The 26,619-nt window shown below is 54.6% G+C and overlaps 13 protein-coding genes across 13 annotated transcripts; 9 read left to right on the top strand and 4 right to left on the bottom strand.

Moving 5' to 3' along the window:
* Positions 1 to 237: 237 nt before the first annotated feature.
* On the top strand, positions 238 to 1,302 carry DL89DRAFT_317802 (nucleic acid-binding protein; the record flags this gene model as incomplete). Its single annotated transcript, XM_040891090.1, has 2 exons — positions 238 to 738; positions 770 to 1,302. The coding sequence occupies 2 exons, from the start codon at positions 238 to 240 to the stop codon at positions 1,142 to 1,144; spliced, it is 876 nt and encodes a 291-aa protein (XP_040742929.1). The 3' UTR covers positions 1,145 to 1,302.
* DL89DRAFT_293626 (uncharacterized protein) lies at positions 1,219 to 2,520 on the bottom strand (the record flags this gene model as incomplete). Its single annotated transcript, XM_040890408.1, has 3 exons — positions 1,219 to 1,982; positions 2,109 to 2,262; positions 2,380 to 2,520. 3 exons carry the CDS (start codon positions 2,518 to 2,520, stop codon positions 1,219 to 1,221), a joined length of 1,059 nt encoding a protein of 352 aa, XP_040742928.1.
* Positions 2,521 to 2,946: 426 nt separating this feature from the next.
* On the bottom strand, positions 2,947 to 4,655 carry DL89DRAFT_173173 (guanine nucleotide binding protein, alpha subunit). Its single transcript, XM_040883816.1, has one exon. It carries the CDS (start codon positions 4,273 to 4,275, stop codon positions 3,214 to 3,216), a length of 1,062 nt encoding a protein of 353 aa, XP_040742927.1. The 5' UTR covers positions 4,276 to 4,655; the 3' UTR covers positions 2,947 to 3,213.
* Positions 4,656 to 5,542: 887 nt separating this feature from the next.
* On the top strand, positions 5,543 to 6,766 carry DL89DRAFT_258251 (uncharacterized protein; the record flags this gene model as incomplete). Its single annotated transcript, XM_040885592.1, has 2 exons — positions 5,543 to 5,834; positions 6,093 to 6,766. 2 exons carry the CDS (start codon positions 5,543 to 5,545, stop codon positions 6,764 to 6,766), a joined length of 966 nt encoding a protein of 321 aa, XP_040742926.1.
* Positions 6,767 to 7,163: 397 nt separating this feature from the next.
* On the top strand, positions 7,164 to 8,348 carry DL89DRAFT_247260 (uncharacterized protein; the record flags this gene model as incomplete). The annotated part of the gene is made up of 3 exons (XM_040885120.1): positions 7,164 to 7,342; positions 7,642 to 7,994; positions 8,163 to 8,348. The coding sequence occupies 3 exons, from the start codon at positions 7,164 to 7,166 to the stop codon at positions 8,264 to 8,266; spliced, it is 636 nt and encodes a 211-aa protein (XP_040742925.1). The 3' UTR covers positions 8,267 to 8,348.
* Positions 8,349 to 10,399: 2,051 nt separating this feature from the next.
* Positions 10,400 to 11,903, top strand: DL89DRAFT_268209 (uncharacterized protein). Its single transcript, XM_040887840.1, has 3 exons — positions 10,400 to 11,039; positions 11,116 to 11,266; positions 11,307 to 11,903. Exons 1-3 carry the CDS (start codon positions 10,411 to 10,413, stop codon positions 11,445 to 11,447), a joined length of 921 nt encoding a protein of 306 aa, XP_040742924.1. The 5' UTR covers positions 10,400 to 10,410; the 3' UTR covers positions 11,448 to 11,903.
* Positions 11,904 to 12,224: 321 nt separating this feature from the next.
* DL89DRAFT_172638 (uncharacterized protein) lies at positions 12,225 to 12,771 on the top strand. Its single transcript, XM_040883812.1, has one exon. The coding sequence runs from the start codon at positions 12,325 to 12,327 to the stop codon at positions 12,670 to 12,672; it is 348 nt and encodes a 115-aa protein (XP_040742923.1). The 5' UTR covers positions 12,225 to 12,324; the 3' UTR covers positions 12,673 to 12,771.
* A 293-nt stretch (positions 12,772 to 13,064) lies between these two features.
* On the bottom strand, positions 13,065 to 17,374 carry DL89DRAFT_268207 (uncharacterized protein). Its single transcript, XM_040887839.1, has 18 exons — positions 17,130 to 17,374; positions 16,939 to 17,090; positions 16,831 to 16,917; positions 16,687 to 16,806; positions 16,616 to 16,653; positions 16,585 to 16,594; positions 16,466 to 16,548; positions 16,267 to 16,426; positions 16,165 to 16,224; positions 15,914 to 16,140; positions 15,820 to 15,883; positions 15,748 to 15,795; positions 15,697 to 15,717; positions 15,584 to 15,669; positions 15,514 to 15,559; positions 13,377 to 15,480; positions 13,302 to 13,339; positions 13,065 to 13,246 (listed from the first exon to the last, which is right to left on the bottom strand). The coding sequence occupies exons 1-18, from the start codon at positions 17,290 to 17,292 to the stop codon at positions 13,094 to 13,096; spliced, it is 3,660 nt and encodes a 1,219-aa protein (XP_040742922.1). The 5' UTR covers positions 17,293 to 17,374; the 3' UTR covers positions 13,065 to 13,093.
* Positions 17,375 to 17,599: 225 nt separating this feature from the next.
* Positions 17,600 to 19,229, top strand: DL89DRAFT_268206 (uncharacterized protein). The gene is made up of 2 exons (XM_040887838.1): positions 17,600 to 18,661; positions 18,707 to 19,229. The coding sequence occupies exons 1-2, from the start codon at positions 17,638 to 17,640 to the stop codon at positions 19,186 to 19,188; spliced, it is 1,506 nt and encodes a 501-aa protein (XP_040742921.1). The 5' UTR covers positions 17,600 to 17,637; the 3' UTR covers positions 19,189 to 19,229.
* A 618-nt stretch (positions 19,230 to 19,847) lies between these two features.
* On the top strand, positions 19,848 to 21,122 carry DL89DRAFT_278481 (Mov34-domain-containing protein; the record flags this gene model as incomplete). The annotated part of the gene is made up of 4 exons (XM_040889505.1): positions 19,848 to 19,898; positions 20,271 to 20,665; positions 20,700 to 20,960; positions 20,996 to 21,122. 4 exons carry the CDS (start codon positions 19,848 to 19,850, stop codon positions 21,120 to 21,122), a joined length of 834 nt encoding a protein of 277 aa, XP_040742920.1.
* Positions 21,123 to 21,207: 85 nt separating this feature from the next.
* DL89DRAFT_268205 (26S proteasome subunit P45) lies at positions 21,208 to 22,644 on the bottom strand. The gene has a single exon (XM_040887837.1). The coding sequence runs from the start codon at positions 22,579 to 22,581 to the stop codon at positions 21,292 to 21,294; it is 1,290 nt and encodes a 429-aa protein (XP_040742919.1). The 5' UTR covers positions 22,582 to 22,644; the 3' UTR covers positions 21,208 to 21,291.
* Positions 22,645 to 23,711: 1,067 nt separating this feature from the next.
* Positions 23,712 to 24,704, top strand: DL89DRAFT_268204 (uncharacterized protein). Its single transcript, XM_040887836.1, has one exon. It carries the CDS (start codon positions 24,167 to 24,169, stop codon positions 24,578 to 24,580), a length of 414 nt encoding a protein of 137 aa, XP_040742918.1. The 5' UTR covers positions 23,712 to 24,166; the 3' UTR covers positions 24,581 to 24,704.
* A 75-nt stretch (positions 24,705 to 24,779) lies between these two features.
* On the top strand, positions 24,780 to 25,186 carry DL89DRAFT_172603 (uncharacterized protein). The gene has a single exon (XM_040883811.1). It carries the CDS (start codon positions 24,838 to 24,840, stop codon positions 25,132 to 25,134), a length of 297 nt encoding a protein of 98 aa, XP_040742917.1. The 5' UTR covers positions 24,780 to 24,837; the 3' UTR covers positions 25,135 to 25,186.
* Positions 25,187 to 26,619: the final 1,433 nt, after the last annotated feature.

Here is a 26,619-nt window from a genome sequence, read left to right as displayed (position 1 = left end):
TCATTGCCCCTCTTGCCTGCATCAGCACCCAGGGAGCTTTGGAGCCCAGCACTGAAAAATTCACTGCGAATTCCTCCAATGTGAAGAGGCGAGCGAGCCAGGGGGGTTTCGCTGCTTCGAATTCCTGTTCTCCCGCTACTTTTTTCGTTTCGATTTCTTTTGGTGTGTCATCTAATTTGCCACTCGATTTCTCTAGTAGACAACCCGAAAAAGCACGCTCAAATCAATTTTATTAAAATGCCGTTCCGTTTTTACGAGGCCGAGTTCCCAGAGCCCGAGGATGTCGTGATGGTCAAGGTCATTGGCATTGGCGAGGTGGGAGCCAACGTACAGCTCGAGGAGTACGGCAATATTGAGGGTATGATCCTGCTGTCGGAGCTGTCTCGCCGCCGCATTCGCTCGGTGCAGAAGCTGGTGCGCGTGGGCAAGCGCGAGGCGGTGGTCGTCCTGCGAGTGGACAAGGAGAAGGGCTACATTGACCTGTCGAAGCGGCAGGCGACACCCGAGGACGCAGCGCGGTGTGAAGAGAAGTTCCAAAAGTCCAAGGCCGTGCACTCAATCATCAACCACGTGGCCAACAAGCTCGACCTGGACATCGAGGAGCTGTACCAAAAGTTTGGCTGGCCGCTGTACAAAAAGTATGGCCACGCCTACGACGCATTCAAGCTGGCGATCACCAACCCGGAGGCCGTGCTCGGCGACCTGGGTATCGAGCAGAATGTGCTGGACGAGCTGCTGGTCAACATCCGTCCGCCGCCTGACACCGCAGCCGGTGAAGATCCGTGCTGATATTGAGGTCAACTGCTTTGGCTACCAGGGCGTCGAGGCCATCCGCAAGGCGCTCAAGGCTGCCGAGGCGCTGTCGCAGGACGATGCCCAGATCAAGATCCGTCTGATTGCCCCGCCCATGTACGTCATGTCGACCAACTCTGTCAACAAGGCGAAGGACATTGAGCTGATGGAGAAGGCCATCGCCGAGGCCGACCGGGTCATCAAGGAGGAGGGCGGCGAGCTGGTGGTGCGCATGAAGCCCAAGGCCGTCAGCGAGCACGAGGAGAAGGAGCTCGAGGACTTTATGGCTCGGGCCGAGCGCGAGAACGCCGAGGTCTCGGGTGACGACTACAGCTCGGGCGGCGAAGAGTAGTGCTAAGATTATATAGCCGCTTTTATTCATTAAAGAAACTAGAAAGCGAAGCACGAAAAAAAAAAAAAAAGAAGTCACAGGAATGTCGGATACGAGATGCCGTTCGGGTCCAGCACGCAGTCGGAGCTGGCCATGACGATGAACCCACGGTTGGCCACCAGCCCACGGTTCTTGAGCGACACGCTGTAGTTGGCCACCCACCGTGGCCGCATGATGTCAATCTTGTATCCGTGCGGCGGCACCTCGGTTGTCGGGAACCGCTCGTTGATCTTGTAGTCGTTCGCCAGGTTCTGGAACGTGCGGTCCGTCAGGATCTCCAAGCTGTCCGTGTGCGTGCGCAGCGACACGCCCTGTGCCCGCGCAAAATCCATCAGATCCGAGTCCAGCGTCTCGCCCATCGCCAACGAGTCATTCCCCAGCTTCACCTGCAGCATGTCAGGCTTGACCTGCGACAGCTCCATCAGCTGCTGCAGCTGCGGCAGCGTGAAATCGCTGACCCCGATTTTGCCAATCTCCCCCGACGCCCGGAACTTGCCCAGCACCCGCCAGATCTTCACATACCGCGCCATGTCGTCGGGCAACGAGCCCGCACCGTGCTTTTTCTTCTTCCCCGAGCTGCCGCCGCCGCCGCCGCCGCTTGACGGGTCAGAGTCACTGTCGCTGACCTCCTCCATCGTGTCCGCCGTGATCGGCGACGAAATGTCAATGAACGATGTGAAGAACTCGTCGATCTTCACACTTCCCAGTTGCTTCTGTATGCACGCCAGCGCTTGCCGCACGTACAGCGGGGATGGCCGGTTGTGTGTGTCGGTTGCCGCTGGCAGCAGAAACAGCTTCACTACAGATAATCAAATTTATGCATACCACGCCCGCTTTTCGGCACTTGTTTAGGTCATATGGCCCAATACACCTGCCGTGCTCCTTCGCCTTCCCTTCTCCCCTCACTCTGGCTACGCCAACCTACCTGACACTTCATAGTCGGTGATGCCGTTGGTGAATATGTTGTTGCGCGGATTGTATGGGTCTAGGATCTCCAGCATGTTCAGCTCAGGGTCGAATCTAAACGACGTGCTGATAATTAGCGCCGTGTTCAACGTATCTGCCAGCGACCGTGCCAACTACACATGCAAAAATGGGAATGAATGGCCCCAAGAGCAGTAGTCTTAATACAGGTGTATCACCCTCCCCGTTTCCCTCCATGGCCTGCCTTCCACTGCCTCTGCTTCGACGCTTACATGCTGGGCTGTCTCGGCAGTCGTCGAGAACCGTACGCTCTTTGAGGTCATCAAGTTGTCGGTATATACGACAACCTTGCGCGGCGTCTTTGGTGTCTTCTCCGTAATCTCCTGCCGCTTGCGGTTCATTCGGGCAAACATTGCGGAAACGAAAACTGGGGGTTGGACGTTTTTTTGAAAGCTATATAAAACAAGTCTCGGCAATAGTAGGAAAAGAGAGAGCGAGAAGGAGACGGGAATAAAAGCCGGAAAATGAAGTGGGGTGACGGGCACCAGACCAAGGCGCCAAATGGCTGCCATTTTCCTGTAGCCTGTTTTTCCTCGCCCACTCCAAAAAAGGCAGAAAATAGAACGCGGCTCGATTGTTGGCGCCGTAGTGGTGCGTGTGCCAGCAGCAGCTGGTCCTCTTTGTGGTGTACCAGACACGCGGTCGGCGGTGGCCAGAGCCAGACGCCCCCGCCATCGATGCAAAACCCGGAACTTATTATATACCTGACTAGCGACCCAAAAGCGTCGGTCCGTCCGCCTGTCCGTCCGTCCGCCAAAGCGCGTCTGATCGGCTGAAGGGACTCACGCCTCCAGATGCTGTGCGCAGAGCCGCAAAGGGTGACGAGGGACAGAGATGAGCTGGTATATTGAGTAGAGTAGTAGGGAAGAGAGTGGTAGTGGAGGAGTAGTAATAGAAAGGAGCTATTGTAAGCCCAATGTCGTCACCGGGCACCCGGGCTTGCTGTCGGATGGCTGAAACGGGCAAAGGGGATTGGAGAAAGGGAGGGTATTTGGTGGGCACAGTATAGAAAAGAATTAGCAGGGGGAAATAGAGCAAACATGAGCTTAGAGCAGCCCGCAGTCGCGCAGGTTGGTCTGGATGATGATGTCGTTGACTGCAGCCATGACAAACTTGATCTGGTTTGTGTCCGTGGCACAGGTAAAGTGCGTGTAGATCTGCTTGGCATCCGACTGGTTCAGCGACACAAACCGCTTCAGGATGTACTCGGACGCAGCGTCAATGTCGCTGCCACCATGGTAGTCGGGGAAGTAGTTCTTCATCGGCGAGTTGGGCAGCTTGTCCCGGAAGATGTCCATCTTGTTCAGGAACAGGATGATGGAGGTCTTTACGAACCAGCGCGAGTTGCAGATAGAGTCGAAGAGCGTCAGCGCCTCCTGCATGCGGTTGACTGTCTCGTCCTCAATGAGGACCTGGTCGTATTCAGAGATGGCCACCAGGAACAGAATCGCAGTCACGTTCTCGAAGCAGTGGATCCACTTTTTGCGCTCCGACCGCTGCCCGCCCACGTCCAGCATGCGGTATGTCAGCTCGCCCACCCGGAAGATCGTCTCGTTGATACCCGTTGTCTTCACACGCGACCGGAGCACGTCCTGGTCCGTTGGCAGGTAGTCGGGCTGGCTGATGCGGTGAATCGAGTCAAAGTAGTACGATGCCGAGTCGTTCAGCTGGAACTCGTTCGACCGCCGGAAGCACGCCTGCACGCCGCCGTCCGTCCACAGCGCCCGCACTGCCTCGGCCACGTCTGACGGCAGCACGTCTGCCTCAATCTGGCTGGGCATGCTCATAATCACATTCGAGTGCAGCTGGTACTCGGCCCGCTCCAGCGGGATGTGCAGCGTGTCCATGGCCTCCAGCAGCACGCGCATCGACTGAATTGCATTCGAGAAAATCACCTCCTTGAACGACTCACGCTCCTCGCGGCTGTACCCGCCGTCGTGAATCAGCTTCATCTGCTTGATGATTGTGCTCTTGCCAGACTCACCGGCACCGAGCAGCAGCATCTTCACCTCGTTGCGCATGTTCATGCGGTCGCGACGCAGCTGGTGCTCAATCTCGTCGTTGGCCCGCTTCTCGTCGAGGTCTTCTTTGCTGGCTCCGCAACCCATGGCTTCTGTTGATACTGAGCTGTTTTTAGAAAATAAAGGTACGCTGTCTATGCAGAGGGGCAAGTGGAAACGAGAAAATTAAAACAACTCTCACGAGAAGGTAAAGTAGAATAGCTGAGCGAGTAGAGGTGAAAAATAAATTGTGTGCAAAAGTAAACACAAGAAGGGGGAAGGGCTTGGTCCGCCAAATAATCGAGCCGTTGTGTTGCTGTGGCAGGCTGGAAAATAAATACAAAGGCGATAATTGCAAGTGCAATATAAAGAAAAGTGCGAATGCGCGGGAGAAAAAGAATATGCGGAATCCTGGGCCGGTTTGGCTCCTGTGGCTGCCATTTCAGCTGCTTTTTATTTGGCCTCCTCCTGTGTAGCCCCAGCGCTTTTTCGCATTGCCCAGCACCAACCAGGAACAGCCGCGGCCAGGTTACACACCCACGCACAGGTGGTCATCCCCTCTCCTCATTGCCGTCAATAAACATTGATGCGCAGCGAGAAAGAAAGCAGAGCCACTACTTGGCCCTCGCCCATGGGTGTCGAGCGAGAATCCATCTCCCAGCGAAAGCATATATATGGGAGAGGCTTGGATGGAGATCGAACAGACAAAGAGCGGCGCAGGCAAACATAGCAGGCTGTCTCAATGAGCTGCGTGCAGCGCATGCGTGATGGGCGTTACATATATGCCAGCTGGCTCAATCGCCACTGCATCCTGGCAATAACAACAGCAGCCAAAAAGGCGGGAACAAGCCACTGCCGTCGCTAAATCGATGCCTCCGCCCATCTGTTCTACGGCAAACCCGCACGTCTGCCTGCTCACAGACCCACTCAGTGGGCGCCACAAGGCACATCCACGCGCAAACCCACGACCGCTGCCAAAAACAACAGCAAGCGAACTGCCATGTCCCCTCCCCAAAAAAACTAAACAAGAGGCAGAGCACGTAGCATACGTACCAGGGAGTGTTTATTTCAAGCTTGTAGCGTCTACTGCGCACAGGTGACAGGAGGAGAGAAGGGGAGGCGTGAAAGGAAATAGGGAGACGATTAGAAAGAAACTATTTAAAAGGGGTGGGAATTAGGAGGAGTAGAGGAAAGAGAGGAAATCCAAAGGGGCCGGCGGAGACCCAAAGGGACTGTTGCTGCTTTCAGAGGAATGGAATTAGCGTGCATTCGGGAAATGATGGATTTTCAACGAGGTTCAAGAATTGGGGGAGAGGAGGCGAGAGTCGGAGCTTGCATTATTATTAGAAGCCGCGAATGCTGGCTAAACACGCCCATGCCCGTCTGCGCTGCCTGCTCCTGCTCCTGCTCCTGCAACGACACCTTTGGTCCAAGACTGCTAGGCATGACCAAGGCCTGCAGCTCGGACCGCTGGTCTAAATCGCAATCATCAGCTGATCCCGCTTTGGAATTTTGTGCCGATTTTCCTGCACTACCACACAGCGCACGATCGCGCCTCTCAGGCCGCCCCCTATCTGCGCGGCTACACCCGCCGCTACCCCGGCCTAGCTATTCTGCGACCGCATCGGCCCAGGGAAGTGTGGTTCGAAGTGCAACTTTAATTTACCGTGAGTAGTAGAAACAGTAACCGAGACTGGTCGCTGTGATTATGCCATGCCACGCTTGTACCACATGGCTGCATCTTTTTACCCGGCGCCTTCTGAGTGGGTCGGCGAAATCCGTTTTCTGTGTTCATGTTTGTTTGATGATTATCCCACGCCTTTGGAATAGCCTCGCCACTCGGACTTCAAGGAAGCCGTCTATTCCGACTTGAGCGCAGATGCAAAACAATACACGGCACCACCTTTAGTAGGCGTCATTTTTAGGCTTGCTTCTCGCCGCTGTGCATGCTTATCAGAGCGGCAAGCGCGATGTGGCCTGCCACACCCTGGTCCTGGCGCAGTTTGGTTTCCACCTCGCGCTCATCCGCTATCCAGAAACCCATTCGTCAGACCGATCAACTGGCACTTCAGCATTGATCAAGTGCCAGCAGAGCTGCTCGGCCATTGTCCAGCACTCTGGGCGTCGACCCATGACCCGCCGTGCCATTGTTGAGCTCGCATTTGATGCGTTGGGTCGCACCAAACCCCCGTGCCTTCTAGCCCAATTTTGGCTGGCCATCGCATCTTGGTCCCGATTCTATAGAAGCCAAAGCATTCTCGTTACGGTTCTACCAGCCCACAGTGTCGAGATGTACAGAAGCTGGTACACTGGGGAGCGGGTGTATGGGTGCTGGCAATCGCCAATGCGCCAGCTCACCGAACCATCTGAAGAAAAAGCGAAAAGTACGGCTGGGTGCTACCGCCATGCACAATCCCTAGGGGCTACGAGCCAGGCTGCCCTACCCCCCTTTCGTCTGGATTCATGCACAGGCGTTTTTGCCGCTTATCACAGGCTGGTGTCATGCGTACCGAACCTTTCTTTCGGATCCTCGTCCTCCCGCTCCCACGTCGACAGATGCAGAGGGCACGATGAGAACTATTTAGGTCGAGCGCCTTGACCCAAACCTGTGTCCTTTTCTTTTCGTTGAACGCCCTTTGGCCATTTACGGCTTATTCCTATTTATCCCTTTTTCTCCCTCCACCGCCAAAAAATTTCTAATCCTCAAATCCATACCAGTGGCCGCCCTCTTTCTCTCTTCCCTGGCCCCACTTAACAAACTCTTATTCCCCCACTTTCTACTCGCCCTAGCTCTTTCTCGTGCTCCTAGTCCACCACTGCACCTCATGCAAACCGGCCTCTGAAGAGCGGCGCACCGATAGGGAAAGCAAACGTATAAACAGCGACCGGGAAAGGGTCATAGCTGCTGCCATTTTCTCCTTGCAGATTCCCTTCTTCACCCTGGCTTATTCCCACCGGCTCCGTCCTACGACACGCATACATAAGAGCGCATACCAATGACACATAGCGACTCGCCTGGCGGCGACGAAGATCACCAGCAGTACTCACTCACGCTGATTCAGCAGCCGAAGCGGGCACGAGCAATGGGCGTTGGCGAACGAGACCGCCGGCCAATTGACCCATGCCCTATCGTGCAGCTGGAGATATCTACACCCGAGGGTGCTGAGAATGTCGAGTAAGTGGTTTTGGAAAATTGCTTTGATTGTTGATATATCCCAGAAGGCACCCAGAAAGTTGGGTTGGGAAGGAGAGCGAATCCAGAGAATTGGGTGCGCTGCAGAAAAGATAACGCCCTTATTTTTCGTTTCCGCCTTGCTACTGCCCTCTTTATAGGCATGGCTATCCCTCTATTTGCAGTACCCCTCTTTGGCAGCGGCAGCGCCACGCCATTCATGCCAAGACCGGACCTGCTTTTTTAGTATTTGCCTAGTCTAATCTCGCTGCTGCATAATTGGCATTTTTCTTGCATTCTAGGCTACTGTGGCAAAAGACGTTCGTTGTGCACGCCACATTGTTCGACGCAACAAAATCGCACGAGTGCTCCGTGTCAGAAGATACGCCGGTCATGAGTGATGCCGAGTACCAGCAGACCATGATCGGGTCGCTGGTATCTTCTGCACATACCATCAAGATCGGCGGGAAATACGGCTGCTACTTTTGTTTCCCAGATATTCGCGTCCGATATGCGGGCACATTTACATTGCAGTTCTCGCTGATTTCTATCCCGTCTACAGAGTCAGACCATGTTGATTCGGCAAAGGTGCTGACCCATGTCTTTTCAGATCCGTTCACAGTGTACTCGATGCGCGACTTTCCAGGTGTTGACGGTATGGTATCCTCCAGCGAGTTGGCAGGAATGGTTCTGCTGGCAGAGACCCGCTACCAGAGGCACTCAGCCCATTTAGGCTCGGCACTAGTCGGTCCAACCTCGCCTTCTTTGATTCCTGTGCGTGCACGTTCTGGACACTAACTCGGCTGCTTCATGCTCAATGTAGAATCGACTGAGCTTTCGCGCCTATTCAACGCTCAAGGAGTTGCAATTCCTATACGCAACAAGGGTAGACTAAAGCTGCCTGATGACGACGAACAACAATCCTAAAGCAGCCTTTCCATTGCTTCTATCCTACAGAATATCTGATGGACAACATGCACCCTTGCACCAATGCCAGCACACCCTGTCCCTCCCTTTTCAGTTCATTCATACAACCCACATGGCATAATTTGTCTCAAGCCCTATTGATCTGTTCTTCTAATATACGCACCTTTGTCTCCCACCACCCCCTTTTTCCACTTCCCCAGCTGCCACTTCCCAGCTGCCTCATTCTTCCCATTCCTTGACCAAACATCTGGCAAACAGAAAGGCTCGGTGCATAGAAACTGCTTGTGCTAGTGTCGGTGCATCCATGACCTGCTCTTTTCCCTTTCTACCTCAGCGCAAGAGAAAGCTGGCCGGGGTAGACCCTCATGCTCCGAACGGCGGTGGAGAAAAAACAATACGCATAAAGATGTATATGCCAATTGGGCCAGTCTGACACATCACTTCCGGCAAATGGTGCGAGAGGCTTATTGGACCGGAGGTAGACAAGCCGGTGCATGACACTGGCCTCCCCTCGGAACCAAAGTGTCTTGGGGCCGGGCGGGAAATATTTAGCGGAGAGCAGGGATAGGGTGAACAAGGGATGCAATTAGATAATAGTGACCGTGCGGGTTGGTGTTGTTCTGCGCTCCTGCAGATACTTTTGTTTCTGGCAGCACCCTGCCCGTTTCTCTTTGGCCTCTTCGGCAAGGGCTATAGTGATATTCCTGTGGCTGCTACCGTGCCCAGAAAAGGCAACAGGCATACCCAAGCGTCCACCTGCCACCCAGCCCCTTGCCGCCTGCACCTTTGTCGCTGAGGCTGCATCTGCTGTGCTGTAATTTATGTAAGGATGTGCAAGAGTACATAGCTGGAGCTCTCAACGAGTGCGTGTTTTCTCGGACGTTTGGAACGACCACGTACTGCGGCCAATTACGGCCTTCATGGTGCCACCTGGTCGGTGTATGCCGTCGTCTGCTCGCATGCTGCAGTGAGAACGTATGGCGCAACACCGACTCTGGGAAGGGCCCAACTCTCAACCTTAAAAGACCCTGGCTGCGATCTGTAGAAAAACAAACTCCTTCGTTTACTACTTTTATTTCTGAATCGCCCCTGACAGAGACTCATATTCATATCTCCACACAGTTTGCAAGAGCTATTCAGCATGGACAAGCGCCCTACCAAGCAACAGGACTCCGACCTGAGAGTATATCGTGACTGGCCAGTGGTTACCGAATAAAAACGTCGCCAAGCGCCTCGTCACCTGTAGCTATTGTATTTCATATCCTGTTTCTTCATTACAATATCTAATCCAGCTACTAAACCGCCCACTATTTAGTGGCTAGGCCTACCAGCTGTGCCCGGCACAGTCCGGGTCGAGGACAGCCCTCATCTAGGCAGCTAAGGTCCATCATCTTACAAACAAGAGCAGATACCTCATTGTCTGGTCAAAGGAAGCTGCCTGCCACTGGGTATGCTTGTCTCTTCATAATGTTCTTGGAAGCACCTACAGTAGAAAACCGAAAACAAAGTGTCGGTGCTTGCTATCTCTTAATGTGAGGAGTGATCAGTTAGTCAATATTTGGCTGGTTATAGAAGGTAGCACTACATAGATAGTGTTGGAGAGGACGAAGAAAGGCTCTGAAAGCAGGTCCTATGGGCTTTTAGAGCCACATTGACTGGATATCAGGAGTGCAATAAAGAAGCTAGATGAAATTATGAACGCCTCAGCGGCTGTGCCACGGATCAGTTCTTGGACCTCATTGCACAGCCAATGGCCAAGCAGGCTGGCACGCTGTTTATCCTCACCCTTGCGACTACAAACCGAAGACGTGTAGTTGCCTCCATGGACCACTGAACAGATCACCAACCAAATGATTGTTTCTGCCTCATTTATGAACTACATGCCTTGAAACCCAGCAGTGATCTGCCAACCTCAACTCATGCGTCTCGGCGTGGTTGAGCAACAAAAGGATGTCAATCCCCTTCTCCCAAGAGTACATAAATCAGGGAAGGCTCGGACAATACCTAGTCGTCACTTTTTTGACAACTCCACCCAGCTATCCTGCTTGAAAGAACCTTGTCTGTCCCCTCACTCCTCACATTCATAGCGCGATTATTTATTGAGGCCGTTCACCATGGCGGACAAAGGATTGCTCCACACTCTGATGGACACAGTCGAGGACTGGTCGTACACGCTGCACCGACCCGCTGGGCAATATGGAAAGAGCTGGGATAAGGACGCAGAGTTGTTGGCAGGGTCTGGCGACGGAGGCACACCAAAAGGGATACTGCACGTCCGTGTAATCAAGGGCAAGGCGCTGCCAAAACCCAGCGACACAAAGTCGTTCCAGCAGCATGCAGTGATACGTGTTGGGGCGAAGAGGAGAGCCGGCGACGCGCTGCAAGCGGATACTGCCGACCCTGGATTCAGTGCCTCAGGGTACTTTAAAGACGACCTATATAGCAATACCCAAGTCGAGATTTCAGTGTTCAACAAGGGCAAATCCTGGGACTCTCTTGTGGGCCGTGTGATAGTGCCGGTGCGCGAGCTGCACGATGTGCGGACGTTCAATGGATGGCTGTGTTTGAGCACGGATAGTGGGGATCCAGCAGGGGTTGTCTATGTTGCGTGTCTGTTCCGTCGGGAGGGCGATATTGGTTACGAAGAGCTGGAGAATGAGTACCTGTTGTGCAATGGTACAGATGGGGCAACGGAGACAGGAACCCCACAGCCCCTGGTGGGTTGGATAGGGAAGCTTGCTGGGAGATTGTGGCCACTTGGCAACCAAACCAAGTCTGGTGATGTTGGTAACGAGGAGGATACGACCCAGGGGCCTTCTAATGGGCATACTATCATTCCATTCCGAAAGAAATAGTAACTCAAGAAGTATCAACCCACAACCAACATCTGGAACTGCGGCATCAGGTACAGGTCTGTTGTCGCCTGATGCGCGCAGCCTACAGCCACCTACAGCTGGTGCCAGCTCTGGATCAAATACTCCAGGACAACTAGAGGAGCAGGTGGCATCGAGAAATTTAATGCCCCGGCGCACTGGCCTAGTCTGTTGATAGTACTTCCGTCGGGAGAACGTCGTCTAGCCAGTCCCGGGTAGCGCTGGATTCGGGATACACCCTTCAAGGCGCGCCGATTGGAGAATTTTTTGGCCTCAGCATGATGCCGTCCATGTTTTTAACATATTAACGGACTACTTTTTCTGTCTAGCACTCCTTAAATACCACTGTAGCTGTGTCAAATCGGCATTTTTGACGAGATATTCACAGCTAATGTAGGCAGTGTATATGGTGGGTGCGATTGACTTCTACCACTGCTGACTGCCTCCCACCACCGCCAATTACTACTCGGTCCAATATATCTGCTCCACACTGGAACCTTGCTCATGCTTCACAAGCCAATAAACGCTGATCCGGGATGTGTGGGAGCTATAGTCCTTGGATATTAGGAAAAGTCGTTGGACTGTCGCCATTCGGTGCTGGGTGGAGGATGATCATGCTGTTCTTCGTAGGATCATATCGGTGGCGATAATAGTACATGTGGCTGTACCTTTATTTTGCTCGGCGCGCAGGTTGGAAAGCATTTTTGGCGTGTGCTCAGATTATAGACCAGAGTCATTGGAATAAACGAATTAGATCCTGTGGAAGTCCAGGGATACACTAGTGTGCTCGCTTCAGCAGTCCCCAGGTACGGTTTCTGATGGCGCAATAGCACAGTACGGGATGGTTGTCAGGCATTCACTACTCTAAACTGATTAGGCTGCCTGCTGCTCCACTGAATGTAGTGATTCATTCTGGCAAGGTTGTAGATGAGCGTGGTCTGATTTTTTTGAATGAGTACATGACCATCTGAACAGGCTCAGGTTGCCTCAGTAGAGCAAATAGCCCATCAGTCTATCCAACTGCATTACGATTTTCTCTGTGGTGCTTGTTGGAGTAGCCTGGAGTAGTCTCCGTTCGAAAACAGTAAATAGATTCAGATTAATATTATTACTTGCGGGCATCAGCACACAGCTAAAAGAGCTAGAGTGGTAAGGGAAGCCAATATACATGAGCTCAGACTTACAATGTACATGCCCATATGTCAGAATAGGTCCGTGGATCCCATCCGTGCAATTCTTTGTTGCACGCTGGTCGTGTCGCTGCTTGGAATTGATGCCCGACGTGCCAACCAGCCAGTACCTGGTTATTCTATTTTTCGAGTCGGCGATGTCACTTGGGAGGAGCGAGGGATTCGCTTGTGGCCACAGAATAGAGCACAAGGAAGAGGAATGGTCCGCCGTACCTGTACAATGTGCGGGTTATCATCTTGCGCACCAGCATATTCGGGTGCTTACGGAGGAGCGGACTCGTTTTCGCAACGGTTTGTTTTAGCTGTAATTTCAGTGGGGAGTGCTCCGCGATCCACGAGCTAAGCCGATCCATTGGCGCGGGATGCACTCGCCGCGGTGCCAAATACAATGGAATTGGTTGAGAAATGCGTCCTATTCAGCCAGCAGCAGTAACTAATTTGTGCTTAGCGCGGTGACTCTGCTGCAGCTCTGCTTTGCGTGGCACGTTTGGCGAAGCAGATTTCCGTTGGGAACCAACACGCTGTGTTGCCAAATGCGGATCTAGCACCTGGGCAGAGTGCATCTAGAACGATTCAGACCGACAAAAAGCGGGCAGACACTGAGAAGGCCACTCTGTGGAGGCGCGACTGGGCGTCTGGAATAAACAGTCTCCGAAATCTCCAGAAAATAACCAGTCTCAAGTGGCACTTTCAACAGGGACTTGGTCCTGACAGATAGTACAGCGTGAGTAGGATGCCATGGCGACATATCAAATGTTGTATATTCAATTGAATCTAGGCTGGTGCAGCGATGCCTTGCGCGCACCGCTGCCACGCTGAGCCGCTCTCACATCGTCGATGAGACCGCTCATCCGACGCCGCGGAAACACAGTACCTGAAGCGGCCAGCGCCGAGTGCTCCTGCAGCGTTGACGCACGCTTGCGAGCACAGTCGGCAGATTGGATCGTCCGTCTCGCCATGCATATCCGGGACGCTTTGCTCAGCAGTCGCTGGCTCATCCAGAATCAGCGCTAGGTTGACATCAAACACGTCGTAGATAAAGCGGACGCGCAGTCATTCTGTACCGGTACTTGCCAAGCAGCTTCATCGCGCGGCGATACAAGTTGATGAGCCGAAAGTAGTGTGGATGAGATGTACGCAGGCGCATCAGAGTTCTTGATCCGTTGTTGACTTTGACGTGGTTTGACATCAGGATAACGGCAGTGATGATCTCGCGCTGCACCGAGTCCAGCTCCTCGTCGCCCCCGTGCGGTATGTCGTCAGTGGTGAACGCATACGTGCCCTGCATGATGCCTCCTGTAGCCCAGCCCTGTGCGTTCAGAATAGTCTCGAGCCGGCGTGGCACTGCAAACTCATACGTGCCATAGCATGAACTGCACAGCAGCCAGCCGCGCTCGCGGAAGGCCTCGGCAGCAAACCGGCTGCGCGACAAGAGCGCCAGCGCGTAGAGCACTGTGCCTTTAGTAGCGATTGATGTGGCCTGGGCGGCGATTTGTGCCAGACGCCCAATGACATCGTGTTTTTCCAGCATCAGATATCCGGCCTGCGACGCGCCCACAGACCCAATTGCCCACAGTGTGGCCTTTAGTGCCACAATGTCGTCAGCCAGCTCCGAGTTTATCGGGATATTGCTCAGCGTCTCAAACAGCAGCCCTGGCAGACCGTGGTTGTTTAAGAAGTCACGACCGCCCTGTGTGCGCGCTAGCTCGCCAAAAAAGTGCGCGGGCGTGGCCGGCGTCTGCGAGCTGGTGGTCATCAGCATCATCCCGTCAGGGGTGCCTGAGAACAGCGGGCCGTAAGCCAGGGAACGTGAGATGTCGAGCTCAATTGCTTGCACGTACAGGATTCCTTCCAGGGCTCCCCACGCCTCCATTTCGCCGTCAACGATACCAAGGGAATGCAGGTACGCGAACCCAGGTTCGGTGGCCAGAACACGCATGACCAATGGCCGGATGTCGTTGATTATGGCCAAATCGAACATTGGGTGCATGTCGAGCAGGTAGGCAATCCGGCGGTCGCACTCGCCGCCGTCCAGGTGCGGGTTCTCGCGGGCCAGGTCGATGGTCAGGACAAGACACTGGGCAGCACCGCTACGAACCATCGGCGATGAGTCAAACAGAAGCTGGACCAGCACCTCAATCGCCCAGCCTGTGACTGAGCCAGCCTTGCATGGCGCATCGCACGCCAGGAACAGCAAAAAGCTGGGCACAAGCTGGCGAAGCGATTCATGTGGCGACGCAGCAACCTTGCACAGAATGTTGCGGGCATGGCCGGCGCTCGTGTAGTCCATGCTGCTAAGGATATACTGGATCAGTAGGACCTGGTCTGGCAGCTCGACGATCTGGTAGTAGGCGTCAAACAGGCGATTGCGTTCCAGCAGCGTGTCACCGCCGACGCTGTGGTCGATCTCGCTCAAAAAGTGAAAGTACCCAGGCGCCATCGTCATCTGCAGCTTGGCGAACGAAAAGCACGACTCATCGCGAGCAAGTTTGCGTGCATTGCTGTTTTGCTTACGGATCTCGTCGACGATTCCAGACAAGAGCCGGCTCTCGTCAATCAGCAATAGGCCGTCGGCCGACGAGATCAGAATGCGAATAAGCTGCTTGCCGATCTCCAGATACTCTTCGTTGTCGGCGGTCCGACTCAGCTCGCAAAACTCGAGCGCTGCTGGATGGAAGAACCGCGCGAGCCGCGGGAGGAAGCCAGAAACACGCAGCGTCTCTTGCGTGCGCCGTGCGCCGGCCAGCGGGGCGTTGATCAGCAGACGCACGGCGGCCCAGTCCCACCGCATCGGGTTATCCTCAACCGTGACGCGAGATTCCTGGACCCACGCCATGACCATCGATTCATCAGCGACACCAAGGCTGGGCCGTGTGCTGCGGCTGCGAGACTTCGTGCGCGTGCGGGCCAACATCGGCGGTAGCGGCGTCATCGGCGTCTGCACAGCTGCCGTAGGGGTTTGTGGGGTTTGGGGCACGCTGCCGGTGCCACTGGCCATGCCCGGCACAGGCAGTGCCTGGGCATTGGAGCTGGCGTATGATGTGGTGATTGTCAAGTCGTCTGGCTGTTGGGCATGCAGCGCTTCAAAAGGAATGAATGGGGAGCTGAGGGCGGAGGCATGCGAGACATTGCCAAAGTACTGCTGCGGGCCCTGGTCCAGCGACCGCCGACCCATGGTGCTGACCTCGCTAGCGTCTTGATCATGTTCATGCCCATCGCCTTCATGGAAGCTGGCTGAAATGTTGCTCATCGACGCGCTGGGCTGCAAGCTGTGGGCGGACTGCGCATCCGACATGCCCGCCAGACCCTTGGGGCCAGCCACAAGACTGGCGCTGCGCGGCTGATCGTCGTCTTTTGTCCGTTTGACTTCCAGCTGGCGACGCAGCCGCTTGCGGCGCAGCAGTGCCCGGAAAAATACGCTCGACGACAGGCTGGCAGCCCACGCATCGACCTGCTGGCTCGGAAGCTGACCCATAGATAGGCTCGGCACGCCTTCGATCTTGCAGATAATCTGGTTTGCTGTTGCTGACCGGTCGTCGCTTTTGTTGATAGCGCTGTCAACCAGCTCACCCAAGGTCTGGAACTTTGCCGCATACGACTCGGGTAACGGCATGTGTGGATGTTGGGCAAGCCATTTAAGCAGCGTTGCACCAGCATCGACTACTTCAGCGTGCTCTGACTCCAATGTCGCGGTCACCAGTGACTCCACCAGCCCTTCGTCTATGAACAGCATCAGCAGGATTGTGCGCAGGTAGTCGACAGGCAATAGGCGAGTCCGCACTCCCGACTCGGTGATGGCGAATGGCGGCAGCTGGAACGGCGACAGCAGCTCAACGTCGAATCTCGGCTGCTGTTCGAACTGCACCGAATCGAAATCGTCAGACAGCCCGAACAGCTCAAACAGCATACCCAGTATGATTTTGCGGTTCGCATCGACCATGGCCAGGGCGTTTACTAGCGCGTTGATGACCTTGCGTCCATCAGCCAAAAAGTACTGCAGGCCGCTCCACGACTTTAGAAACTGCGTCATCATGAAGGCAGCCAGTTTGGCGCGCTCAGTCAGCATCTGCTGCTTGCCCATGGATTCTGTCAAGGCGCTGGTGATGCCGCCCAGAGTGACTCCCAGGTGTATGTACTGCCGTGTCTCCTCCTTGTCCAGAGCGTGCGAGATGGCGCTGGCAATTGATATTGAGATTGCCCAGGGCCCATCTAACGCCGCCTGGGCCAGCGATCGGATTCCATTAGCGTACCACACATGTCGTGGGCTGACAACCAGCATCTCGCACAGTGTCTGCAGACACGCGTTGCGCATCTTGTCATCGGCCTGTTCGGCAATGGCCAAGATTGTCTTTGTTACCGCCGGCGTCACCAACCACAGCTCCTCGCCCGACCGCATTGTCCACCGCGCAAACTTTATTGCCTGCTCTCTCTCCTCATGGCACGCATCGTCCAGCGTCAGCGACCGCATTAGACACAGCTCAAAAAACTCCTTATTCTGAACCAGTGGCCATGGTGAGGATAGCCGCCGCAGTAGCTTGTAGGTGCGTGCACGGATGTTCCAGCTAAAGTGGGCCAGCAGCCGCGCGCTCTTGGCAAGTGCCTCGTCGACGTCTTTCCCGGCATGATTACCAACAATGTTGTCAAGGAATGTAAGTGTGTCGCTGAGGCTCTCGTTGACTTTGCCGGGCTCGGTTGTTTCGTTGCAGTTTGCTAGCCGCGTCGCCCAGTTGTCGGCCATTGGCCAGTCGTTTGTCTGCGAAACTGTGGAGAGCCCTATCGTGCTGCTGCTGCTGTGAATACCGAGCTTGGGTGCGACGGGCGAGGGCGACATATCCCCACTGCGCATGGCATTGGAGCCAGAGGTAGAGCGTGCCCGGCCGTCGAGCGTCTGTGGGACGCTGCCAAACACCCCCTCGTTAGCATTCATTAGCCGTGCCCAATCCTCGGCCTGTTGCTCGTCCATGTAGAAAGGCCAAATGTGTAGAAAGTGGACAGAGAGGAGTTTGAATGGAGAATTAAAAAATACAAGCAAACAAAGTAGAGCAATTGAACCAGAGGATTGACGGCCTGCCTGTCAAAAAAGAAGCGCTGGGAAGAAGGCTGCTACCCAGCAGGTAAACGCGGGCCATATAGCTGCTGCTGTCCAGCATACTCGGAAATCGCTGCTGGTCACTGATACAAATCAGATCACGGGATTCTCAGCAAAAAAAAGTTCTTGCCGTTTTATTCTGGTACTGGGACGGACGGAGGCATTTACTTCCTCGCCTTCGTGTTTTCCCAATTTACCAACTTTACAGAAACTACAGCCATGATCTCTGCACTTGCCTGGGTCCGCAAGGGCGCCGCGGCCGAGCGGCCGACGACATACGAGATGACTGAGGACGAGTATAAGCGCATCCAGCAGATCGCAGCCACGGAGATCTCCGACGCCAAGCAGGAGCTGAAGCAGAAGGCACAGCTCGACGACGAGATTCTCAATGATCCGGCGCTCAAGGACTTTGATCTGGAGCACTACGACTCAGAGCCGGGATCTGAGGCTGAGGCTGAGGCTGAGGAGGAGGAGGAGGAGAGCGGGCCCAACGTGTTCAGCAACATCAAGGGTCTGGCGTACCACAACGAGGGCGAGGAGGACCCGTACATCACGATGAAGGACATGGATGAGGACGAGCAGGAAGAGGTGCAGGTGTTTGGCACAGACAATCTGCTGCTGGTGGCCAAGACCGAGGATGACATGAGCAACCTGGAGGTGTGTGTGTTTGAGGACGAGAGCGACAATCTGTTTGTGCACCACGACTTTATGCTGCCGGCGTTCCCACTGTGCCTCGAGTGGCTTGACTACCGCGTGGGCCGCACCGCCGGCCAGCAGACACCCGGCAGCTACGTCGCCGTGGGTACGTTTGAGCCGCGAATTGAGATCTGGGACCTGGACACCCTCGACAGCATGTATCCGGATCTGGTCCTCGGCTCCACCGACAAGCGGCAGCTGCGCAAGCTCAAGGGCAAGCCGCATGCCGAATTCCACACCGACGCCGTCATGGATCTGTCGTGGAACCACAAGCGTGCGCAATCTGCTCGCCAGTTCCTCCGCCGACACCACCGTCAAGCTGTGGGACCTAAACACTGCCAAGTGCGCCCAGTCGTACAGCCACCACACCGACAAGGTGCAGGCAGTCAAGTGGCACCCCACCGAGGCATCGGTCATGCTCACTGGTGGCTACGACCAGAAGGTCGCTGCCTTCGACTCGCGCGCCCCCGATTCCATCACGTGGTGGAGCACCGGCTCCGATGTCGAGAGCCTTATGTGGGATATCCACAGCCCCAGCCACTTCTACGTGGCCACTGATGCCGGCGAGGTCCGCTACTACGACATCCGTCAGCCCGACAGCGCCGTCTTCATTCTGGCCGCTCACGACGAGGCCTGTGTCTGCCATGGACCAGCATCCCGTCAGTGCCCAATGTCCTGGTCACTGGCTCGGTTGACCAGTCCATCAAGGTGTGGTCCACAAAGGACAACAAGCCCAGCATGGTGCTTAGCCGCAACCTGGATGTTGGCAGCGTGTTTGCCGCCAAGTTCTGTCCTGACTCGACCATGCAGCTGGCCGTTGGTGGGTCGCAGGGCGAGTACCGCATCTGGGACATGTCCACGAATGCCGGTGTCCGGGCCACCTTTGGCGATGCCTCGGTGCAGGCATCTGCTGTCGTCGAGAAGCCCCTGGTTGGCGTGCAGAACGACGACGAGGAGGGAGATGACGATGACGATGACAACAACCAGGAGGCTGTGCTGCGGGAAATGCATGCCGACATCAACAGCGATGATGACGATGAGGATGACGAGGAAATGGCCTCGGATGACGAGTAAACACAGACATCTATCTTCAAATATACTCTTTTGTCCAGAAAAGGCATCTATTGCTTATTTGCCCAGGCGCTTCCGCAGCGCGCGTGTGCGCTTGCGAAGCTTGCGGTGCTTGTGCTTGTTCATCTTGCTCTTGCGCTTCCGCAGCACGCTTGTCATCTGGTAGCCCTCGGCTGCCTGCTCGGCCATTGGCTCACTGATCTCCCGCGCCTCGTTGCCGGCCACAATCGTATCAAAAAACTCACCCACAAACTCTTCTGCCTCTTCGCCCCGCAGGTTCAGCGAGCTCAGGCCGTCACGGAACGGATCCATGCCCAGCAGCGGCTCTGCCAGCGGCCCCAGCCGCATTGCCTCGGGAATTGCCGCATCTGGTGTCACCCGCATAAACACTGACGCCGGTGCTGCATACACCTGCTTCAGCGGTGCCGTCGGCACCTGAGCCTCGGCCGCCGACAGGCCCTGCAGAAGGCTGAGCTCCGAGAGAGTCCGGAACGACGCCCGCGGTCCCACCCAGCACCTGTACCTCGCCCGACGTGCTCAGCATCTGCTTGCTCTGCGCAAATAGGTCTGCCACCATAAACTCGGACCGAGGGACCGCAAACTTGGGCACCTTGCTCTTAGCCGCCGGTGCGTCCTGCGGCTTCGCCTGCGATTGCTGCTGAATGACAAGGCGCTTCGACGTGTTGGAGAATTGCCGGGCAACAACACCCTCTGTACGCTGCAGTACCCGTCTAGCTGTCCGATTCGCAAACATAACGATAAAGGGTTGAAAAAGGGGAGGGCTGAGGCTGAAATTCAAATTCAAAGCAGTCAATTAGAGAAAAGAACTCCAAGCTTATCAAAATCTCCCTTGCAAGCCCAGCAGGTCATTTGATCCCAACATCGGCTTGTGCACGGCTCGCTGACGAGCCGCACTGCCTGGAAAAAACTTTCTTTGGGAGAGTCGTGCCGATTTTCGAGGTTACCCCCTGCCCACCTTGCCTCTTCAATTGACCAGAATTTCCTTTCCACATTTTCTTCCTTTTGTGCAATCATGTCGACGCTCAATCCTCAATCTGCCGACCCTTGCCAGCTCTCTGGTGAAGTCTGGAGCGACAAACACCGCGACGACGACCGCGCAGCAGTGCTACATCCACCCGGTCGTTCTGTTCTCAATCCTCGACCATTTCCTGCGGCGCAATGACAACCAGGAGCGCGTAATCGGCACACTTCTGGGCGTGCGCAGCGACGACGGCCGCATTGTCGAGATCCGCAGCAGCTTTGCGGTGCCGCACTTTGAGACCGAAGACCAGGTCGAGGTCGACATGGAGCACCACCGCACTATGTATACCCTGCACAAGAAGGCGAGCGCGCGCGAGCAGATTGTTGGCTGGTACGCGACCGGCTCGTCCCTGAGCAAGTATGCTGCGCTGATCCAGGACTTCTACTCGCGCGAGGCCGCCCCCTTCTCGGCCGTGCACCTTGTCATGGACACCGATCTGTCGGCCGGCGAGCTCGCTATCAAGTGCCTGCAGGGTGCCTGCTGTCGGCGCCGCTGCCCACCCCGAGAACTGCGTGTTCCTGCCCTTGCCCTACGAGCTGCAGTACCCGGATGCCGAGCTCAGCGCCCTGCAGACCGCCGCCGACAGCAGCGAGCTGGGCGTCACTGGCCTCGTTTCCGATATGGAGCAGCTGGAGAAGACCATTGAGGAGCTGCACGCTATGCTTGACCGTGTTACCAAGTATGTCACCAACGTTGTTGACGGTAAGGAGAAGCCGAACAACATTGTTGGCAAGTATCCTGATGGACATGCTGGCCGTTGTGCCCAAGGTCGATCGACAAGCAGTTCGCAGTCCTGTTCCAGTCCCACCTCCAGGACATCCTCATGGTTGCCTACTTGACCAACCTGACTCGCGCCCAGCTCAACATTGCCGACCGGCTCCAGCGCATTCTCTAAAAAAAATTACCCAGAATTATACTTTTGTTGTTCTTTGGCCAATTTTACTAAACTATATAGCATGGTGCATGTATCTGGCATCTGGACATATGTGTATTGCAAGGAAAAAGCCCAAGTTCCATTGGTTGGTAGATGTATATCTGAACGGTGAAAGAGAAATAGGTGGTCTTTAAGCAAAGTACTGCAACGAGGTCTTCTTCTTGGCCTGGACCTCCTGGATTCCCTCCATGAAGTCCTCGTGCGACAGCTTGGTGCCTCCGCGCCTCAGCGCGATCATGCCAGCCTCCACGCAAATGGCCTTGCACTGAGCACCGTTGAACTCGTCGCACGACCGCGCCAGCTCGTCAAAGTTGACGTCACTCGACACGTTCATCTTGCGCGAGTGGATCTGGATGATGCGTGCACGCGCATCCTCGTTGGGCAGCGGGAATTCGATCTTGCGGTCGAGACGGCCTGAACGCAGCAGCGCCGGGTCCAAGATATCAATGCGGTTGGTCGCTGCAATAACCTTGATACGGTCGTCGCTGCCGAACCCGTCGAGCTGGTTCAGAAGCTCCAGCATCGTGCGCTGGACCTCGCGGTCACCGCTCTTCTCGCTGTCAAACCGCTTCGTGCCGATTGCATCCAGCTCGTCAATGAAAATGATGGTCGGAGCCTTCTCCTTGGCCAGGGCAAATGCATCACGCACCATCTTCGCACCATCACCAATAAACATCTGCACCAGCTGCGGACCTGCCAGCTTCAGGTATGTCGACTGCGTCTGCGCCGCGCACGCACGTGCCAAAAGCGTCTTGCCGGTGCCTGGCGGCCCGTACATAAGCACGCCCTTGGGCGGCTTGATACCGAGCTTCTTGAACCGGTCCGCATGGGTCATTGGCAGCACAATTGCCTCTACCAGCTCCTCCACCTGCTTGTCCAGCCCACCGATATCGCTGTAGTCCTCCGTCGGCTTCTCGTCCACCTCCATCACCTTGACGCGCGAGTCATACTCTGCCGGCAGCTTTTCCAGAATCAGGAAGCTGTCCTTGTGCACACCGATCAGATCTCCAGCCGTCAGCTCCTCAGACGGCACCAGCCCAATCACCGGCAGAAACACCGTCTGCCGCGTCGTGGCCTTGATCACCGCACACTTGCCCCGGCGCTGCGCATCCAGGTCCACGTTGGCCCCATCCTCCTCCTCGTCGCCGTCTGGGTGGATGTCCAGAACCTCAACCACATTCGCCACCAAGTACGGCAGCTGCTTGTTGATGTTGATTTTCTCCGTGTTGTCCTTGATTTTGATGGTCATGTTGTGCTGCTCGTGTGTCAGCCGGCTGTAGTCGCTCTTCAGCACACGGATTTCGTTGTCAATGAGTCGCGTGCGGCTGCGAATCTCGTCTGTGCTTGAACGCCTGATTTCGGCATCCAAATCGCTGAAATCCTCGGCAGTCGCCGCCGCAGCCTGTGCAAGAGAGTCCATACTGTTGGTACTTTTAGGAAGGAGGTTGTTGCGAAATGAAATAATAGAACGGGAGTAAGCAAGGTCAAGACACACAAAAGCGCTGGTGGGGAGGGAAACGCCGGCGTGCCACCAGCGAAAAATAGTACAGCTGGCAGCGAAAACGTCACGCAGCAGCATACGTAAGTCCAGCCTGTTTGCCAAATTATGATCAGATCAGCAGTTCAGATCACGGATATGCGCACGGCATGGCTGATGCAGGATGCAGCCGCATTGTACAGGTCCCGTTTGTCGACACGGAGCTGCCAGCATCCTGCATCATTGGGGCACCGCAGCCATGCCGCCCTATTGTCAAGCGGCTACTCTTGCTCCTGCGGCTGACTGTGCTATTCCTTTGGCGCAATAGCATGCCTATGTTCGAATATAGGGGTTGGACTCTGGGGCTGGAAGATGGCCACCAAGCTGTATATATGGAGGGCTGTGGCATGGAGTAATGGACAGTAGCCATGGCGCCTGCCCTCAACGGCCGCGGCTTCTATTCACAGCGCCATTGATTTCACATACCACAGATTGCCTCTATCCACCAAAGGGGGAAATAATCAACGCGCCAAGCCCGCTGTAGACGGACTACCGCATGCCACTGCCATCTCTACATTCAAACGAGAACCTGGCATATTCCAGGCTGGTAATGGTTGGAAAGTTCCTGGGAGAACTGTGACGAGCCACAAAGCCAGGTTTTTTTTGGTGATTTTCAACCCTCGGTTCTCGCTGCTCCTAAGCCTGAGCGGCTTTTTCTGGGCGCTCTGCGGGGCCAGCATAAACGAGAGGGGCTTTTTTCGTCTCCATGTGTCCCGCTGGCAGTTGCTGTCAAATGCAGCATTTCCACACTCTGGATGGCACTGTGAGCGAGCAGCGCGCAGTTGGTGTCTGTTAGCCCTCTCATAGCTGGTCCCGATTTTCGTGCTCTTTTTCTGGCCAGCGCCTATCTGCGCCAGAAACGGCTGTATAAAAGGCGATCGACAAGGAGGGAGGGAGCCGACTAAAACACAACCTCGCCTCCCCCTCCTCGCCTCTCCCCAGCATTTGTCTATAAAACCTCCAGCGTTTATTTTGCGCGCTCAGCAAGGAACATTGATAATTCTGTTCTAAAATTGTCGCCGTCTCTCGTCAAGTACTACCCACATTTCCATCCCCACCCCTCCCGAACCTATTATTATCACGGACCATGGCCAAATCACTGACCACCTCGCCCTGCTGCCTCCACCAGAGCAACGAGCGCATCTTCTGTGTCCACTGCCAGAGCGAGTTTAGCACCGTGATGCAGCTGTATGAGCACCTCAAGGGGTGCTTCCCTCCCCGCCGGTTCTGACCAGAGATCATCATGCCGGGGCCTTATGTCGCCTTGCCCTCCCATGTTTGTCAGATTTGACACGGTATATAAATCAAACTACTACTCGACCTTTCTCTGCTATGTATATGCTAGCTGCATTTCCCCACTATTAGCTATACGGCCATATTTATCTCCACACATCCCCTCATTCATCGGATGTGCTCAAAATAGTCAACTTCTCCCTCCCTCGTTTCTACAGCTCATAGTTTAAATAAAATGGTTCAATTTCAAGCAAGTGAGACACTTTTTTGCGCTATTGCCAGAATATCAAACTCGGAACTCGCTTCGTTTCCTTGCCTTGCCCTCGGGAAACAACAAACGTGTACTGGGCATTGTCGTCCAATGCAACGTGGTAAGCCCTATGATCTCCACTCATCAGATGGGTCAAGCGAAAAGAAGAGGACTGAGAAAGTTGGGTTGAGTGCTGGGAAACAACACATGTGGATCCTTCTTCGTCCAAAAGCGGCCATGTGGGCCGTGTGCGTGGTGCTGGCGTCGCCAGAAGGGCAAGGCTGTGCATGCGGTGTACCCCAGTGCAGAACGACGACCCAGCGGCCACAGCATGGTTCTCAGCTGTCAACACCCCCCTCATTCCCGTCAGCAGCCCTGTCCCCTCGCTGCACCATATGAATTCGCAACAGCCGAGCCCCGGGCAAATCACCTAGTGAGGGAGAGATAAGCAAGTGTGAAGCCCAATCATAAGGTAAGCATGGACACAAGGATTTGCCTGAGGATGGGAAAGATGAGGTGCTGGTCACGCCTCACTAACAAAAAACGGGTTTACCCAACCGTATGCTATCCGCCTACTCCCCTTTCTTACTCTCACCCTACCATGTATATTCTTTGGTGTCAATGCCAACGTGACATCTTATCTGCACACCTAGCATATGCGCCTCGGAAGCACAGTGCTGCAGCAGGTATGCAAAGTGGAAGGTTTTGCGTCTCTTTGGAGTGGTGGGAAGATGTCCACCTTGTGGCGGATAATTTTAGACAGATCTGTGCAAAACAAGTTTTATACCTCACTTCCGTGTATCACATTGTTACCTGAGGGACAGGTTGAAAAGAGGATAAATAGACCTAGGATACGCCGCCATCACTCGCATTTCCCCTCATTGCGGTATTGGCCAGAGCTCTGCGTAGTTTGCGAGGGAACACAGGTAGGGATGCCAGGAAAACTGACTTAAAAGTCACGCCTATTCCTTGTGCTGGCAAGTCAAGTCTGGACGCTATGTGACTAGATGCCAGCCGTTTTTCTTTTTTTTTTTTGCAAACTCTACCCTACTGGCCTCAATTCGCACCACCAAACACCATCATACAATGTACTCTGATTTCTCCCAGCCTACCCAGGAGCGCTGCTTCAACTGCGGAGAAATCTCGTCCATGACAGAGAACCCCGGCAGCCATATATTCAGGTGCACCCTTCTCAAGGATAGTGCTGCCAGCTACATCCGCTAGTCCCTCGGGCATCACCCCATTGATGCTACTTTTCACCATACTGCATGCCGCTTTGTGAATAAAAATAAAACCCCCATGGGCCATTTTTTGAAGCCATAAACCTGATTGTGTTCATGATACCCATGTGACCGGCATATTCGGAAATCAGCCAAGGCCGACAGTACACTCCCAAGTGTACACCCACATCCGAATACAACAAATAATCTGCAGCGGTGGGACAACCTGTGGTGGGTGTTGCGGATATGCGAAGCATGAGCACCTACATACTCCACTGGGCATTCGTGATTGAGCCGGCTTTTGGCCGACTTCAGACAAAATGCACGAAGGGGACTTTCCTCAGTGCTGCGAGTACCGCAGAGACAAGGGGTATGTTGGCATCTCGAGCTTAAGAGTAGGCAGAATCATCGTGTGGATTTATTTTTTAAGGCCTGATGGGCACGGTTCTAGTCATCCATTGCTAGACAAACGAGAAAACATGTAAATAACTAACAAAAACGTGGGTCCGGTTCTCTAACAACCCCACTTTTCACATGAACCATGCCTCATGCTATGTTCTCGAGCGATCAAGTGCGGGTCTGATTGGCTCTGGTCAACCAAAAACGCTCTAGTTTGTTTACAGTGATGCCACCCAGCCTTCTGCGTATGTGGACGCAGCGAAAATCAGGTATATTGAACCAAACCACATGTCGCCTGCGCTTCTCCCCAAAACGCGTGCAAGAATATCTTGATACAAGGATCATCAGCAACTCGCTAAAACATGAGTGGTGGGTACATAGCGCTCCATGTGCTGTACAAAAAAGGAAAGGTCATTGTCGATCTTCCTCACCCTGCCAAGAAAGTTTCGGAAATGACGTTTGACATGCCCCTTTTTATTGCACCCCTTGCGACCGCTGCTCTCAGACTTGCTAATGTAGTAGTTATATAGCTGGGAATTGTGAAAGGGGAAACGCCTGGCACGTATTTCTCCTTTTCTCTCTTGCACCAGCATTTACAAGGAGTGTCTTTTTTTTGCTGACCGCACCATTCTGAAGGAGACGAAATAAACACAGGACTGAGCAACAACACATCATGGATCCTACGAGCGGTAACGGTGTCGACGACTGCATCCATTGCCGATTTGGTGGCCACTAGTCAGCCGTGCCGGGTAGGTGCGCACCCGTAACAAAAGGACCTGAAACCAAGGGCAGAGCACCATACAGGTCCTGGATCTGGCT

Source organism: Linderina pennispora, assembly GCF_002104995.1.
Source record: "Linderina pennispora strain ATCC 12442 chromosome Unknown DL89scaffold_8, whole genome shotgun sequence".
NCBI classification, from domain to species: domain Eukaryota; kingdom Fungi; phylum Kickxellomycota; class Kickxellomycetes; order Kickxellales; family Kickxellaceae; genus Linderina; species Linderina pennispora.
Note: the sequence above shows the minus strand (reverse complement) of the source record. Positions and strands in the feature narration are given on the sequence as shown.

Bases quoted from the DNA above. Each gene is read 5' to 3' on its own strand.
- DL89DRAFT_173173 (XM_040883816.1), bottom strand. From the start codon at position 4,275: ATGGGTTGCGGAGCCAGCAAAGAAGACCTCGACGAGAAGCGGGCCAAC.
- DL89DRAFT_268209 (XM_040887840.1), top strand. From the start codon at position 10,411: ATGGACACAGTCGAGGACTGGTCGTACACGCTGCACCGACCCGCTGGG. The intron at 11,040-11,115 runs GTCTGGTGATGT...CCATTCCGAAAG, and splicing joins CCACTTGGCAACCAAACCAA to AAATAGTAACTCAAGAAGTA. The intron at 11,267-11,306 runs GTGGCATCGAGA...GCACTGGCCTAG, and splicing joins CAGGACAACTAGAGGAGCAG to TCTGTTGATAGTACTTCCGT.
- DL89DRAFT_172638 (XM_040883812.1), top strand. From the start codon at position 12,325: ATGTACATGCCCATATGTCAGAATAGGTCCGTGGATCCCATCCGTGCA.
- DL89DRAFT_268207 (XM_040887839.1), bottom strand. From the start codon at position 17,292: ATGGACGAGCAACAGGCCGAGGATTGGGCACGGCTAATGAATGCTAAC. The intron at 17,091-17,129 runs GTATTCACAGCA...GGCTCTCCACAG, and splicing joins GCCCGTCGCACCCAAGCTCG to TTTCGCAGACAAACGACTGG. The intron at 15,884-15,913 runs GTTCCAGACCTT...GCTGGTTGACAG, and splicing joins CCCGAGTCGTATGCGGCAAA to CGCTATCAACAAAAGCGACG.
- DL89DRAFT_268206 (XM_040887838.1), top strand. From the start codon at position 17,638: ATGATCTCTGCACTTGCCTGGGTCCGCAAGGGCGCCGCGGCCGAGCGG. The intron at 18,662-18,706 runs GTGGCCACTGAT...GACATCCGTCAG, and splicing joins ACAGCCCCAGCCACTTCTAC to CCCGACAGCGCCGTCTTCAT.
- DL89DRAFT_268205 (XM_040887837.1), bottom strand. From the start codon at position 22,581: ATGGACTCTCTTGCACAGGCTGCGGCGGCGACTGCCGAGGATTTCAGC.
- DL89DRAFT_268204 (XM_040887836.1), top strand. From the start codon at position 24,167: ATGGTTCAATTTCAAGCAAGTGAGACACTTTTTTGCGCTATTGCCAGA.
- DL89DRAFT_172603 (XM_040883811.1), top strand. From the start codon at position 24,838: ATGCGCCTCGGAAGCACAGTGCTGCAGCAGGTATGCAAAGTGGAAGGT.